Source organism: Haemaphysalis longicornis, unplaced genomic scaffold (genome assembly GCF_048455015.1).
Source record: "Haemaphysalis longicornis isolate Haplotype H1 unplaced genomic scaffold, Haemaphysalis longicornis Haplotype H1 scaffold_3, whole genome shotgun sequence".
NCBI lineage: Eukaryota > Metazoa > Arthropoda > Arachnida > Ixodida > Ixodidae > Haemaphysalis > Haemaphysalis longicornis.
Window position 1 is genome coordinate 44,699,536 of NW_027526335.1, and position 16,701 is coordinate 44,716,236.

At 50.2% G+C, this 16,701-nt stretch overlaps 1 protein-coding gene across 2 annotated transcripts in view; it reads left to right on the top strand.

Annotated features, from left to right (window-relative positions):
• Positions 1 to 16,701, top strand: part of Shrm (shroom) — a 495,848-nt gene that overhangs the window by 179,539 nt on the left and 299,608 nt on the right. For both annotated transcript variants that reach the window (XM_077703030.1, XM_077703031.1), the window contains one exon: positions 13,336 to 13,974. In XM_077703030.1, the coding sequence (XP_077559156.1) occupies positions 13,336 to 13,974 (639 nt within the window). The remainder of the gene's footprint in view (positions 1 to 13,335; positions 13,975 to 16,701) is intronic.

Genomic DNA, 16,701 nt, shown 5'->3' on the forward strand with positions numbered 1-16,701 from the left:
TCTCGACGGAGAACGTCTTTGACCTGTTGATTGTTCTCGGAGTGAAAATGGTCTGGCGACCTTTTGAAAGGCCACCTGAGTAATGCACGTTTTAAGCGAGCGACTTTCTATTACGGCATCCCGTTCCTTTCGAAATTGCCCTGGCATTGTTGCGCTGCGTGTCCCATCTCTCGACCATCGCCTCATTGCCGTACGCAGCGTAATTTGCGCGAAACTCAATATGATGCGTTTTCGCAATGCTGTTTGCGTGAATGCATTTTTCAATACAGGCAAAACACGTAATAAGTGCCACGTAATAAGTTCTTGTTCATTTAGTTGAACACACGTGTTAATTTCGTACCACCAAGAAATGAAGTCTACTACACCACACGGCGAAAACTTACGTGCATGTCTGTGAGAGGCATGTTGAGTGTGGAGAGCCAACACATCATTGAATACTTACTCAAACAGAAATTACTTGGGGCTAGAATCTCCTTTGAGTAGGTTTAACCGTGAATTGACCAACGCTAGTCGTTCTAAGTTCAAAGAACGGAGGTGTGAGTGACCCGGAAAAAAAATTCTAGTGTTCTTGTACGCACATCATGGCTTACCAGCCAAGCTGCCTGAAGAACTCCATAAGTGCTGAACTCGCAGCCGTTACAAGCCTTCTCTAATCGTGTAAGTTTGTATTTCAAGGCAACATACACTAGTTCCGCACCATATATAACGTTTGAAACAGCTCCCTCGCCCACAAAGTAGATTCCTTGAGTCAGAACCCCTGCGGCGTATTTGCGATGACCTCGCTTGCTGCGCAGCTCCGTGAGGTCACCTGAAGCAGAGTGGAATGCTGGCTGGGGACGCCCATACAAGGGCGTGTATGTAGGCGATGCAATCATTCATCCCCCCGCTACATCTGGAAAAATGTCTGTGTTACGAAACGTTACCGACGCGAATCACGCATGTCATGCGCTTTTGCGTTTCCTCGTCTCTGGGTGTCATGTAACACTGCTCAATGTCACCGCACTGACGACAAAGATAAGTTGTGTTGCTTAGCATTTAGCTTCTTGCCCACTCCTTGTATCGACGAGGACGGTGACTACAATGACTATGATTGTTTGAATGCAGTGAGCGAGTGAGTGAGTGAGTGAGTGAGTGAGTGAGTGAGTGAGTGAGTGAGTGAGTGAGTGAGTGAGTGAGTGAGGGAGGGAGGGAGGGAGGGAGTGAATGGGCAAGTGAGTGAGTGAGTAAATGGGCGAGTGAGAAAGTGAGTCAGTGAGTGAGTAAGTGAATGGGTGAGTGATTGAGTGAGTGAATGGGCGAGTGAGAGAGTGAGTGAGAGTGGATGGGTGAGTGAGTGAATAAGGGAGCGAGTGAGTGAGCGAGCGAGTGAGTGGATGGGCGAGTGGGTGAGTGAGTGAGTGAGTGGGTGAATGGGCAGTGAGCGAGTGAGTGAGTAAGTGAGTGAGCGAGCGAGTGAGCAAGCGAGCAAGACGAATGTATAGAGCCAGGAAACACATTCCACAGCTTCTTTCTTGTATTGGCTGTTCGCGCTGCATGCGTAACACAGAATCACACATCCGAGCGCAGCCCACGCTAGCCTGACCGACAGATACGCGAGATTTCGGGGGTGCCCGAAAATTACACGCCCAGCGTCACCTCAGAAGAGCCGAACCGCGCGCTGGTTCGGCGTGAGGGTTGGTTCCGTCGGCGGACCACTTCGGCTGCGCAGTGCCTATCATCGTGATAAACTGCGCCCGTGAAACATTATGCTTGTCCGAAGATTAATGGCGCGGACCGGAGCTTTAATGGTTGCCGCATTTTGAAATAAAAGCAGGGCTGACCGCGAGGGATCCCTTGTTAGCTTCGCCGTAACTGCCGTCTCGCAGGCGGGGCTCACGGGGGGTGTGCGGCCCACAAAGCGCTCCCAAATACAGCGGGGTCATTGCATCTGCAGGCAGCTTCGGGACGGTCCCATTACAAGCGCTAGACAGGAAACGGTTCGTCCCGGGACCCGTTTATGAGGGATGCTTGGGCACGCAGCTTGACCTTCGTACGCGTAAGCCTTCGCCGCTCCGGTGACCCTAATAATATACACACAAACACCGCGTTCTCCGACCAAGACCTCGTAAGCCTCACGGGTGGACGTAAACGCCTGCGGCGCTGTGTCGCTAGACGCGGGCGGTGGCGTACCGCAGTATGCAAAACGGCCGGCCGCCCCCGCGTTGAAGTCGTTCCGGAAGCAACGCCTCAAACTTGACCCATTGCGGCGGCCGAGCGCGTTCTCATTTGCGGCGACTCGCGCGGACGCCGCCGCCGCTTCCCGCCTCCTTCCTCCGCGTGGGTCGCGGCCTGCCAGTCGACGTCCCCGGGCGAGCGACGTTGGGGCCCCCCGGCACGACTCTGACCCACGCGCGCCGGCGTGGCCAAACGATCGTTTACGTCGTCGCCCGGAAAACATTAGACGCGCCCACAATGCGCTACTGGCCGGCTATCATCCCTGCGAGGCGTCCACACTGCGCGCCTTTCCAGTTGTGTGTGCGTGTGATAAAAGCGCGCCTCGTCCAATGTTTGACCACGCGCTCGGGAGCCCAATGCTTTGTTTGTTCGGCCGACCGCTGGGCATTTGTGCGAGATGCGCGCGCGGCTTGCCTTTGTGTCTCGTCCGAAAGGGAGCCGCGCGCGGAAGCCGACCCTTCTTTTTCCGCGTTTGATCTCGCGCTCTCTCGTGTATATCCCTCAGGCGAGCGACGTGCTCGCGGAAGAAGCGGTTTGGGGCTGTTTTGTGTCTGGAGGCACGGTCGCTGGCCGAATGAATGGTCATCCTTCGTTGCACGACGCCATTACGCGAATGATGCGTGAGGAATTCCCCCCTCCGGAGAGAAATGAACTTCCACCGAGCGTACCCCGTTATGCATTCCTCATACACACAGACCTTTTTCTACAGTATTTTTTCATTGTAGGTTCAGAAAAGTCTTTGTACGCACTAAGGGCTACTGCGACTCGGCCATCCATGTAAGCGGGTACTCGGCTTCGTTCTTTTTTTGTGTGTATTTACCGTCGTCGTGACATTATTATTGGGTAAAACAGCCCGTGAAATTTGTTTTCTACCTTGATATATTCACGTTATGCGCACTCCCGGGTGTAATTGCTTCTGTGACAGCGCCCACTTCCTGATGAGTTCGTTGTTCATTTATACTGAGTGAGACTAAAACTTCCCATGGGATATGAGAAAAAGCTATTTTTGCTAGTTCTCAGTTCTTCCGGGGCCAAGTGGCATTATTGAAAGGAACTAACTACAGAGCGGGATATATGAAATTAACGGCCGTGTTTGCTTAGCCAAGAAACGGATGGTAATACTTTAAGTAATAGCAGGTGTAAATAGGACTTAACCGGACTCAGAAAAAACAACCGTTGCAAAGCTTCTCGCGGGAAGGAAGCCGATCAAAGAACGCATGTGCCATGCAGCCGGCGAGTGCGGGGCTCCGCAGCACCTTTATTGACGTCACAGGTCATGTGAGTTTTCGGCGCGCACGCCGATATTGCCACACCGTTAGCAGCTGTCACTGTGATACAAGTCCATACCAGTAGCGTAGGCGAAAAGTTCGTTGCCATTAAAGGCCTTTGTTACTGCGGTTCCCAAATGCGATTCCTCCTTTGGGAGGCCGCGCATGCGCAGAAGCCGCCAGAGTTAGAAGCCGTCTCGGGGTCCTTCCGCGCAGGTCATGCGTGGGGATAAAATGAAGACATGCCAGCGTCGTGCCCTACCGGCGACGGACAATCGGGCGAGTACAATGCACCATCAGCGGCGCGCTTGAGTCTCCGATCGCCGAATCGCCGATGGTGGCCTCAAACGGTGCGGTAGCATCGTGCCTACTTCGCGGCCACCTTTGCGAGGTTCATCACCGCTCCCGGCTGCATTGTTCTCCCTCGCATGCGCTAGCGGGACGGGAATGAGGTTAGCTGGATCTGTGCTTACATGGCGCATGGCGTAAGACTGGGCTTGGTCTCGGCCAGGAATAGCCACTGGCGCTGAACAGCTGCATGCTTCTGCGTCGCATTGGCGCGCATGCATGCGGGTTGTATAAAAATCTGGAAATAACAGCCTTAGGGGTCTATTCTTCGGAAGTTTATTACGACATTTGTCTTGTTTTTATCTATAGCATCCTCATTTGAGACGGCGTGTTCACTAGTTCATTGATAAATGAAGTTCATTAGTCTTTCGGTCTGATTTTGGTGCAACTTCGATAATATGGCCCTTTTCGTGCGCAGAAGATTTGCTTGATTTGTTGAACGCGCGGCTGTAATGATCTAGGAGTAAAGAAAATTCCCCCGCATTTCCCCGAGGGGGAGAATGTGAAAGTGCGAATGCACGGTTGTCGGCCCGCTTGCGGCGCTTGCGCTCGGCCCCCGCAGCCCACCGCCTCGCCGCCTTCTCTTCCATCTCTTCCATCGGGTTTGTAGTATCACGTGTACACCACGCAGTTATCAAGCCGCTATAACGCCGCTGAGTCGCCAACCCACGCCGCTGACGACGTAGTTTGAATGCGTTAAAGATATAAAGCGCGTCACTAACACTGATATCAGCGTCGCGTCCGTGGCTTAGTCGGTAAAGCGTCGCGCTGCGGCCGCAAAGTCCTCGGATCGAAACCTGGCGCCGGATGCTGTTTTTTTTTTTATATATAGAGAGGAGGACTGCGGACGCCGCCGCCGCCGCCGCCGCCGGCGGTGGATGGTATGGGGTCGCTTATAAAGTGCATTCGCACTTAAAAAAAAACTACATGCTGAGTTTTTAGCGTCTAAATTACAGGGTTACGCACCGAAGCTAGAGCTGGGCTTCGGGGCAAGGCGTTCTGCCGGGCTTTGAATCAATTGGGAGCACATTTCGCTGAAATCTCTACGGGCTTTCCTGGGTTTTGTCTCTTACATAAGAAATGTCGCCGCGGAGTCATGCTCAGTATCACAAGGCCTTCTTATTAACTGAGCTTCCTAAATCTGTTCACTAAAGATAAGTGTTGTTTAGTTTTCTTAGTTCCCCCTGGTATCCAGTACGTTATCGGGGTCGTCGCTAACGCCACTCGTGCTCTGGATACCGCCCTCCGAGCGTAGGATTCAATAACGTTCGCTCAAATACAAGAGAAAATGTAGGGGATCACACGTAGCCTCCCCGGTAGCGTAGTTGGTATGGCATCTGACGCGTATTTGGGAGGTTTTGGGCTTGGTTCCTACCAGGGAAGCATGTTTTTCTCCGCTTTTTTTTTTTTTTCATGGAACAAGAAAAAATCGATCGCAACCAGAAGAAAACGATGAACTACCTCCCCTATACCTTTCTTGGGGTTCGGGACTGCTGGCTTTCCGCACGTGTTCATTCAACAAGATATGCGTGTAAATACATATCGGTGTGCCTTTGGCATGGACAAGTGTGATTTGACGTCCCCAGACTCAACAGCTGACCGCTACCATAGTCTGGGGGGGTTAAGCGTTGCCAAAAAATTTTAAACGCACAAAATGCTGATTCTGGTTCCCATTAGTATTCGTATTTGCTTATGAACTCTTAAAACAAGCCTAATCTATAAAGAGGCTGACCGACAGGACGTGAAAGCCCGTTCTGGCATTACTTTTCCCTTTACGATGAGGGGATGGCTTTACCAGCGAGGCAGGAACACGCTGCTAAAAGAAGGGTTCTGCTACTGCAGCAATTAAAATTGACGTATGTTCGAGGGAATGAGATTCCAACTAAGGCATAGAGTTTCGCAATGTTACCTACGTCCGGCCGAACGACAGGGTATGGCGCACCCACGGAGACATAGAGCGCTTTCGCAGAATCGCGTAGACACTAGCGCCAGATTCCGCTCTAGGTAAGCTAGTGAGAAACCCTATTAATAAAGGATCATCACAGGCGTCCGAATGCTTGACGAGTAAAAGCGCTCCATGAGAAAGCCCCGACGCCCTGAAGAACTTGCGCGAACTCAAAGCTGTGGAGCTGAAATCGGCGTCTTCGAGAGAAAAGCGCATTAGTTCCCGAGTGTTCCCACTGAATGGCCGTAAGATAGTTACTGTGTAGCCGGTGCTGTAGTGACACCGACGTCTCGGTCGCGCCATGCGCGAGCAGCACGTGGCCCGCCTTGCGACCGCGGACCGGTTCACAGCTGCTCTAAGCGTCCTCTTCCTGGCCGAGATAACCGAACTGTTTTCTCTGCTTTCCGGTGGGCGCATAAATTATGCAAATGTGGCCGGCGTCAAGGTCACGTATCACGCGCTAGCATCACCCCGCCGCCGCCGAGGACAGGATGGCTCGCTCGCCGCTTCCGCCACATGCAGAATAGCCGTGGCCCCTGCTGCTGCTGCACGCCTGTTCCAGATACCGCGAGGACATGCGAGCTGGGCCGGCGCATTCCTCGTCCGCGCCTATTACGGGCTCTGCGCGCTTTAGTCTGCGGCGGCCGAACCCGATGCTCCACAGACGGACGGCCCAGACGACGCGTAACCGGTCCGACCGACCAACTACCCTACTGCGTGCGCAACAGTTGTGTGCAGTGCCGCGCGGCGGTGGCTGGACCGCGAGAGGCTTACGCCCTCGAGCGATGAGTCATTACACGCGTTACCATTGTGCGCGATGAGTCTTGGGTGAAGCACACGGCACTGCGTTGCACAGATTGGCTCGTTTTTTGCATGCCAAAATCGACAAGTCATCTTAACTGTAGTCAGAGCCCCGTTATACAAATCTATATGCTGTGGACCTCTGGTGGGCGCTGCCTTTTAATTGCTTCTGCCCTGCACCTTATAGTTAACTTTAAACTGTGGATTTATTTAAAGAATATTAATGTCGTAAAATATTTTCGCTCTACCCCCCCCCCCCTTCCCCCTAAAAAAAAAAAAGAAAATACCGCTCCGTGTTCTACGATCTGTGAGAGCCGCTACGTCTGCCTAACAATCTATGTTCATTAAATAGTGGTGTAGTTTTGTTGTTCAAAAACCTGGATATTCCGTGCAACTACTTCGTAAGCATCTTGTGCAGCCGATATTCTTATCGTAATTAGAACACAGCTCCCTCGTACCGGCCTACCAGCAATGAACCATGTTCCTCTGTATTGATAGAAAGGGCTGTTTGAGAAGTGAATGCCTGGTGCCTCAGGCCAGCATGTTGTACGGTGTACCGCGCCGTCTTCGTACTCTCGAGTTCTATACAGACGTTCTCACGGGCGCTTCTGCACCGAACTACGCCGCCCCACTCGCTATCGGAACCCGCGCCTCGGCCTCGGTTAAAGAAACAGGAGTGAATACTTGGCGGACGCCGGCCGTTATCTGGCCGCAGCATGTAATACACAGTGAACTGTTAGAGGGGCGCTCTTTGGGCGCGCACCGCCTCGAAGAAAAGCGATCGGTATGGGGCGCCGACATCACCGCCCAAGACGCGGAAGGTGCGAGCCGAAGAGCACTAAGTTGGCGGGCTCTCGAGAGCACGAGCAGACGGGCCGGCCATTACCGCAGCAGGCAGCGCGCTTGTCGATCGCCCGTGTGGGAAGGAAGAACACGCGCTCGAGATAAAGTGCCCATGCAAATCGGCTGCGCGCTGGAGGCCTTTCGGAAGAAGAGACACAGTATCAAGCCGCCCTCTTCGGCGTAGCATTTGTCTTTGCCGGCTGCGCTGTCTCGGATCTCTTTCCTTTTTTAACCGGAATAGCTTCCTTGTTGCCTAGTCTGCAGCGTTGGGTAAGGTTTTTGTTGACTGGGAGGTAAAATAGTAGCGTGGGTTGGGATGGCGGAAGTGGTTTACCGGTTACATAAATAAGTGTGGCCGTCTGAGCATTTGCCGTGACCTTTTCCCGCAACATTCCGTGGTCGTTTATTGCGTTATGAGCATGTTAACCACCTTTTTCACCCTTTTCCTCTTACGGAGCAACTTTACGCTGGCTGTTCAATGCCACGATATCGTCTATTAATGCTGTCGGTCCACGTGTAGCCGCTTAGATTGAAAAACACGGCAGAAATTGGTGTCAGACCTATAGGGATTGGTTTAATGCAAAAGATAGCCGAGTTGTGAGGGCTGAGTTATTGGTACATTTTATTTAAAAGGCTAGTTTTGTTTCAGAAAGGACATAGTTTATTATGAGTTGTTGAGGCCTGCACTACAGGGCCGTTTCAAAGGCTTTCCGAAAGCCTTCGAACCAATTTTCTATCGAATATTGTAAATACATAGGGCAAACTTGTAAGTGAGAGTTCAATTGTCAATTGAAGATTGCCATGTAGTATAGGCATAAAAAACTAAGGTGTACGCGTTTTGTACTTTCCATCGATAAACGACAGCCTCGGGGCTGGTTTTATTTACACTTTTGTTTGTTGGCTGTTACTAGTATAAACGCATTTTTATAGTAGCCTCGTTCTCATTAAAGCCAATCAATCAATCAATCAATCAATCAATCAATCAATCAATCAATCAATCAATCAATCAATCAATCAATCGTAGCAGCAAAGGTCTTTATTGAAAATATTGTTTGTACAGCCTCCAAACCTGGGTGAAAGGTGTAGAGGAGGGGGTGGGGTACCCTTATACATAGAGGCGTCCCTTTAGAGTTTCGAATATTATTTTGTGCAACTGCTAGCGTTAATGGACACTTTTTGCGGTAGTATTGCTCCGCGGTTTCTTAGTTGTCACTGCAGCTACTTCACAACCATACATTTCTCTCTTATACTCTCATACGTAGAAAACAATGAAAGAAAAGGAACAGCAATCGTAGGAGACAACAAAGGTACGGCATACAGGAAACCTTTGCCGATAATGCCAGCTACTCACAAACATTTTGTCGTGTACATGGCCGCGTGCAAATAGACACCTGGTGCTTCTTCTAAGGATTACTTCACCAAATGCCATTAAAAAAATAGAATTCTTGCATGAAGCTTTACGTTGCACACAGTTTGAGACATTTATTTGCACAAAATTCACGCTCGCCGCGCTAAGCGTAATAGGTAATCACATGACTGGCCTTGTTTCGGCATGCGATAATGAAGTTAATGTTGCGATCCGGAAATTCGAGGCAACAACGGCGAAGTAAGCTGTAAGGCCCCGCCCAAGTGTACGATCATTCAAACAGTGCCCGTCACGATATATTTTTCTGCTCCGTACACCTTTCTTGGGACGGTTGAAGAGGCCAAAATCAGGGAACTTATACAAGTTCACGTACTGCCTAATACACATGTATACACTTCGGAAAGTACCTCTGCTACTGAAAAGAATAGGCATTTGAGATAAATGCTGGCCTTATTTGCGTCACTTCTCATCGACTCCGTGCAAAAATGCATGAAATACAAACTGTTGATCAAACTGTGAAACTACTGCACCGTGCACAGGACGGTGAATTATCTGCGGTTGGTTTGACTCACCTCAAAGGGACACTGAAATGTGCAGAAAACGTTGTACAATTACGTAACGGATAATACTGTATAATGTGTAGGCCATGGTAATATTTTTGGGTGAAAGGCTTATTTATTTATTTATTTATTTATTTATTTATTTATTTATTTATTTATTTATTTATTCATTCATTCATTCATTCATTCATTCATTCATTCATTCATTCATTCATTCATTCAAATACCTTAAGAGCTCATAAGGCATTACATAAGAGGGGCTACAAAGAGGAGGTTACTACAGCATCTGTAAAACCCCATGTCATTGAGCAATACTAGTAATCAAAGTGGCCAATAGCACGAGCAACATTACTAACAACAGAGTAGAGGCCTCTTCGAACGAGAAAGGTGAATGCAGTCGTCGTCGCGTCGTCAACACGAAGGGTACCGAAATGGTGGCCTCTGCAAAGAGAAAATAAATGAATTAAACACATTTGGGATCGTGTGAGATTTGAACCCGGGTCGCCAGATTATGAGGCAACTGCGCTAAGTGCAAAGCTAACCCGGCTCCCATTCTGGGGAGACTGCCGCGTGAATTGCGGCCACTCCGACCGTCAGAGGAATTCGTGTCAAACGATGAAAAATGCAACCGAATAAAGACGCGCAAACAGGATGTAACAGTAAAACAGTCATTGATAATCGCTATGCTTTCTCCTTCAAATCACGTAAGCAGACTTAAGTTCCCGCGGAATTTTTTTTTCCGTCCAATTCACAGGCATTTTTTTTAACGAGAAGTAATGGTTGGAGAGTTCTGCTTCCCTCCCAGCCGATTTACTGACGTCGGCAAGGGCAACAAAGGGCAAGGCCTCATTTTCCGGATTGTTTACACGTGTAAAGCCCGTTCTACATGGTACGAACTTCCTTGCGAATTCGCAGCTGCGGCGCCATTCGTGCAGCAAAATGATCTAGCTTTGTTGCTGCCGAAGCTACAAAAATAGGTCGTTTTGCCGCACCAGCAGCGCCGCAGTTGCGAATTTGCAGGGAAATTCGCACCATGTAGAACGGGCTTAACCTGCCAAAGTTGCGCGTGAACGAACAAGAAGTCAGCATTTATCATGGCATGGCGAAAATCAGAACGTTGACGACTGAGGTAGCATAAAAACAAATTGCAAATCATTGCGACCATTGTGACATTACGGTAGTGCGATGGCCGCGAACGTCGCATGATGTTGTCTCTTCGTCCACCAACTGCTGGCAAAATAAGACCTTGGATTCTCGCTAAGCCATAAAATAAGGAATGATATGGGTTAAACCGCACATTGCAGCCACAAATATGACTTCGGCAACTTTGCTTCAGTATTCAGCTCTACAAACGTGACTCTCACCACCATTGCAGTTCGTACACCCTCCCTTCCTTCCTTTATGGTTGGAAGAGTCACTGGAAGAGCCTTCACGTCTGAAGTATCGAGAGGAGAGGGAATTACGGGCGAAAAAAAGAAAGGTTGAGCCGCCGGGCGCCGTTGTGGCCTGACATCAAAGGGGCCGCCGCCGGGGCATCCGCGCCGCTTCCAGCCGTGCACATCTGCAGGAGGCGTCCGGAGCGAGGATTCCTGCTTAGCACTCGTCACTTTCTGCTTCCCCTCTCGCCCCTCTCGCCCCTACCGCGGCACTGCACATAGCACACTTGAGGCCCGTACCGGCGGCATTAGCGCCGCATGGGCGTCGGCTGCGTCGGCCGCAGAAGAGCCCCCTGCGACGACGACGTCGCTCCCCGAGGGTCGTACACCGCGGTCCCTCGCGGCCTCCGACGATGCCGGACCGCCGCTCTTTGTCCGGCCGAGGAAATCCCCGGAGGAATGCTGTTCTAGTCGGGTTATATGGCCCATTAGCGGCGATGGAAGTGTGTTCCAGCCGCGCCAGGCGACTGCTTCATTGAAAGCCCCCTGAGCGATGGCTCCTCCGCTCGGCGGTGCTTTGAGCACAACCGCCGCGCTTCATGGCGGTAGCTGGAGATCACGCCTTGGCTGAGGCGCGGAAGGAGGAAAAAACTCGAGAAAGTCGGTGAAATGAAGGGACGAGTGTTTATACACGCGCCAGGAAGGCGTCGGACGCTCGAGCCATAATGGGTAGGTGGTCGTATTGGGGCCGAGACTGCGGGTGGTCTTTTGAATCCAATCGGTTTCGCTCTTGCAAGGCGCGGGCCGCTTATCGCGTCCCAAGGGTGTCGCCCGGCAGCACAGACAGGGCCCCTTTCATTTTGATCAGCCCTTCTCCTCGTGAGACGTCTCGATGAGAATAGTTCCGTGCCAATGAGGCGTTCCGTGCCTTGCGGTTGCCGAGTACAACGACACTGTCTTGTGCTTACAGAAGAAGTAGCCTTCACAATATGGGTCACGGTGTCACCTATGGTTCGGTTCCTGCAGCCTTGCAGGATCTATACAGTCGAAATCCAAGAGATGTGTCGCTCTCACCCCATGGCCGTTTTTTTTTTAACTATGCCCTGATGCTCCATCGTATCATAAGGTTGCAATGTGTTGAGATCATAATTGAAATACACATCGACCTAGGTCTTACATTTCGCGACAAGTAGACGACTATAACTGGAGACCTTCGATGTGCTGCTCCCCGAACAAGGCCACATGTACGCCGGCCAGAAGCAACGTAGGGGCGGAATGTTGACGGCGCTATCCTATTCATGCTAGCGCCACTCGAGTCACCCGACTCTCTCGTGTTGCAGTAAGACGGGGCTCTTTCCATTCCTTTCATTGTGATCAAATGCAGCCCGTTGATCGGGGCGTCGCCTGTATTTTTTGAATCTCAAACGCATCACCTGCTTCACAATGGGAGTGAGTGGTGGCCTGTTTCGGCCACATGTCGTAAGGTTGGGTCCCAAGATTAACCGGGATCAGCCTACCGTAACTGAATTAAAAAGCGGCTTGTGCCTGGTTGCGAAGGCAACCGCTGTTTGAGACCGCCAATGTAGCGGCCTTCTCGTCAGCGATAGAAATCTCAGCGACGTGGCGTTGCAGATTTTGCTTACGTTGCCGCTTTCCACAACACGTCGCCCCAAGAGTAACCGGTAGCGTAATAAAGCACTGTATGTGTGTATCTATTGTTCATTAGGAAGAGAGGAAGGTCCGCCAGCAGGTGTAAATTATCTCTCCTAGGGGCGGACACCGCAACGCCTGCTAGTGTAGGGGAGGCGGGAAGGGGGGTAAAGAGTGCATGGTGATAGGAATATGGGGATAGGAGAGGAGGTTAACATGGAGCATATATAAAATGCCAGGGAGGGAAAAAAATAGGAGTTAAACAATTGTGCTAAGTAAGAATACATATAGATAAACACTGAACATAGACACTCAGTGTGAAGGTGTAGAGCACAATGTGTAACAAGCATGTAACCGGGAGCTTAGAAAATGGGGGAGAGTGGCTGGAGTAGAAGGAAAGGCCTGGTTGGCCCCTCGGGGCTTATGCGGTTGGCATTGAAAAAAATACAAGAGGCGATGGTAGGGGCGACCCTTTTTAGCTTTGTGCATGTTACTCGAACCTCTACAACACTACTATCGCGAGTCTGCGCGATAGCTCACCGTGTTCTACAACGCTGAACACTTTTAGTGATCTCTGTCTTCGTCAAAACGAAATATGCCCATCAGCAGCGGGAATTATATCCACTCGGTGTCGGTATTCTCCCCCTACATACCAAGGTTTCATTGCGGGGTTTTCTAGGCAGGTTTTGAAATAATGTTATCTTAGCTGCTATGCTTGAGCTGCTGATAAAATATTTCCGCAAGGAAATACGATAGTAAAAAAACGCAACAACTTAAACAATGATACATCGTGACGTGCATACAGCACGACCATGGTAATCAGCTCAGCACTCTTGCAGTGCTAACGGTGTTAGCAAGTAGCTACGGATTGGCGGACAAATGTTTGCCTGAGGCGGCAGATACGTCACATTGTGTCGTAGAGAAGTAGTCCTGTTTCTAACGGCTCTTCGTTGGTTGCCCGCAGGAACGGCGAGTCGTCCCCCTCGTCGTCCGGCACCGCGTCCACCCGAGAGAGCCTTTGGCAGAAGGCCTCTTCGCTGCGCCAGTCGCTGAGGGGCCGTAGCAGCCGCCATGACTCGTCCGGTACAGCCTCCTCGTCCTCCGGAGGCTCGAGCCGGCGGCCGGCCTCGCTGTACCTGGCCGACTCGTCCTCGTCTCGCTGCTCCAAGTCGCGCCAGTCGCTGCGCCGCGAGTGGGGCTCCCAACGAGACCTGTCGCGAGACAAGCGCCAAGCGCCCGCGCTGCCGCCGGCGACGACGGTATCCACGTCGGCGCTGCTGCCGCAGCAGCAGTCTTGCGACACCGCCGGCTCAGACCACGAGCCGGACACGGCCTGGTCCTCCACCTGGACGATTCCCGACAGCGCCCCGCTGCCGCCCAAGCAGCGGTCGCCGCGCAAGCTGACCAAGGACTCGGGCTACGAGACCAGCGGCGGCGGAGCCCACGGCGAGCCCGACTACGTCAACAGGGAGTGGGTGGCGCGAGTGCCCAGTCCTCCCCCGCCGCTGCCCCCGCCACTGACGTCCGGGACCGCCGCCGCTTCCGGAAGTGCCGCTTCCACGTCGGGGCCTCCTAGCATCGGACCTGCCACCGGGAGCACGACGTGAGTGCGCTTTCAATAACCGGCTTTACGGGAAGAGTTGTAGTTATAATTCACCCCTCGCCGTCAAAGGAGGATGCTCTATGTATAGCATTCTGCTGCGCAACCGCGAGGTGCGTGCGTTGCCGGCTTAACCGAAAAGAATACTCGAGATTGATGTAGCCGACAGAGCGTCCAGTGGAAAGCGGAAGCCGTAACTTCCGGATACTCCTCTACAAGTTTTACGCAACAACAGAGGACGTGCTGCATATTACAAGAGCCTTTCTAAACTGCTCACGGTCGACATCACGCGACTAGATGGTTTCGAACGTGTTTAGAAGTGAACGACGATGTAGCTTTTCCTTCTGGCCGTACAACCAACCTGCACGGTCAGTTGGAGAACAGAAAACATTCTCAGGGAATTTAGAGGGACAGACAAGCGATTCTTGTCGAGTATATTTTCGTTATCCCAAACGAAAGGGCATCGCTTAAAATTCCTTAACCCGACACGGTTTTGCTGATACCGCCCTACAGCATTTGAAATCGGAATTTTTAGATATACCAGCCATACGTGTCCCGCCAAAAGGAATGCTGGCAACCATTATGGTGAGCCGTGCGGCAACATACTTTTAACTGCACGGGACATTAAAACAGGTATTTAAAAACTTGTCCCCGGCTAAAACAACAATAATGAGCAACCTTTCCTATTCCTTCATGAGTTTTTTTAATTACGCGTTATAACCGACGGAGTTGTTTGGAAACGTAACGGAGTGTCACGTTTGAACACTACGTGTCGCCACATTTCAGACTTCAGAAATTTTAGTGATAAATTAAAATTAGTTCCGCCTGTTTAATTATAAATTTCTTACGGTTACGCCAGTATACAAAAACGGTGACTTTCCTATGAGTTTGACGACGTGCACTCCACAAAAATTGGCTACTTGTCCCTTTAAATGACGTGCAATTTTCGCGGGTACCTTTTATATGCATGTCCACCCGTCGACACAACAGCCGCGCTATTTTACCTTTCTTAATCCATGTCAAACCATCTTAATACACTTCAATTTACCTTTATACACCTTAATCGACCTTATTTATCTCAATCAATCTTAATCCGACTTATTACAACTTAATTTACCTTAATCTTACTTAATCCATCTCACTCTACCTGAATTCGGGCACTATAAATCACTCAATAATAAATATTCCATCCTAATTCATCTCAATCCTCCTTTATTCTAATTTATATTAATACACCTTCATCTTCACACACCTTCATACACCTTCTTACACATAAATTCAACTGGAATATACGTTAATAATCATTACTATCAATCCCTAATCAATCATTAATCACCCTTGGTAATCATTAACCATCTCTTGTACGCGGCTAGCATTTCCTAGCTTCCAATGGCTCATGTAGGGTTTTCGCCTGGATAAGTGTAGATCGGCATGGTGGCCGAATGGAGTGTGGCTGAGCGCTGTCCACGTGTTCAATTTCCGGCCATGATGGCTGTATTCTTGGTGACGGCAAAAGGCAGAAAGGCTTGGGTGAGCTGCCCATCTGGGAGAGATTATGGTTCACGATGAAAGCCGCAGGCGATTTAAACTTATTCTCAATGATTCGCCGTACCCCTCGCTAAAATGGTGTTTTCTCATAGGCGATATATTTTTTCTACACGCGAATATATAATTTCTGGCTCCGCTGTAAGAGCTAGGTACAGAGAGATTTGCGGTGCGAGATAAAGCATTCAGGATTGAAAAGCTCGGCCGAAAGAATTGTGAACGTAATGCGCAAATGTGTGTTCTTTTTACATGCGTAAGCATTCCTTGGCGAGTGCCCTAACTAAGCCCGTCCGTAACGCGAACAATCTGATGCCTTGTATCTACACATAAACTAGTAATTGCAGAGATAATACTTTAATCGTGATTACAGTGTAAGTGTAAAACATGGTAGCTACGCAATTGTTAAGGAACTGTTGAAACAAAAAAATCGAATGCCCTCGGTCTAACGACGACTATGGTTGAAACGCGAAACTTTCTTGCGTGAGAAAACGAAATGGCAAAGGGCGAAAGTCAAAGCCGCTGCAATCAAAGTCAAATCGTCAACGATCAAAGTGCAAAGTGCCTGAGAGTCAAAGTCGAAGCATCGACGATCAAAGTACAAAGCGCCTGCGACAAACAAATCCCCCACGAGAATGCTCAGTGCCCCTCCGCCCGACCACACATCGTCGTCGTTAGACGGAGGGATTTGGATTTGAGCTTTTTTTGGAGAGAATGCGCTCAAGGCGCTGTGTGTGGTGTTGTTTAAATGAAGAGGCTGCGCGGGTTAAAAGACTTGCATTTTATTACCTTAAACTTGGGCAAAGTCCAAAGCGAACGCCCCGCAACGACCCGCATGCAATGATGGCGCAATAAGCTAGGCGTCGGCTTCATAACGCGAGGTACCCATGTTTGATTCCGACCACGGGAAGTGTGTTTCTTTTTTTTTTTTTTGTTTCATAATGATCATCACCATAGTGTGCCTTCCCATTGTGTAAAGTTGGCTTTCCTGCAGTGCGTTTTGGATACGACACCGTTATCAGTGAGGCCAAGAGAGCTTCGCTTTAAAAAGACGTTTGATCGGAGAGCGTCAGCCTGTTGAAAGCTTACTTTTCCGCATTACGGAAATTGTCTGCAGAAACGCCTGCTGTAGGGCTGCTGAGTATTGAGCCCCCAATACAAACGGTGGGCCATTGATAATCAGTCACT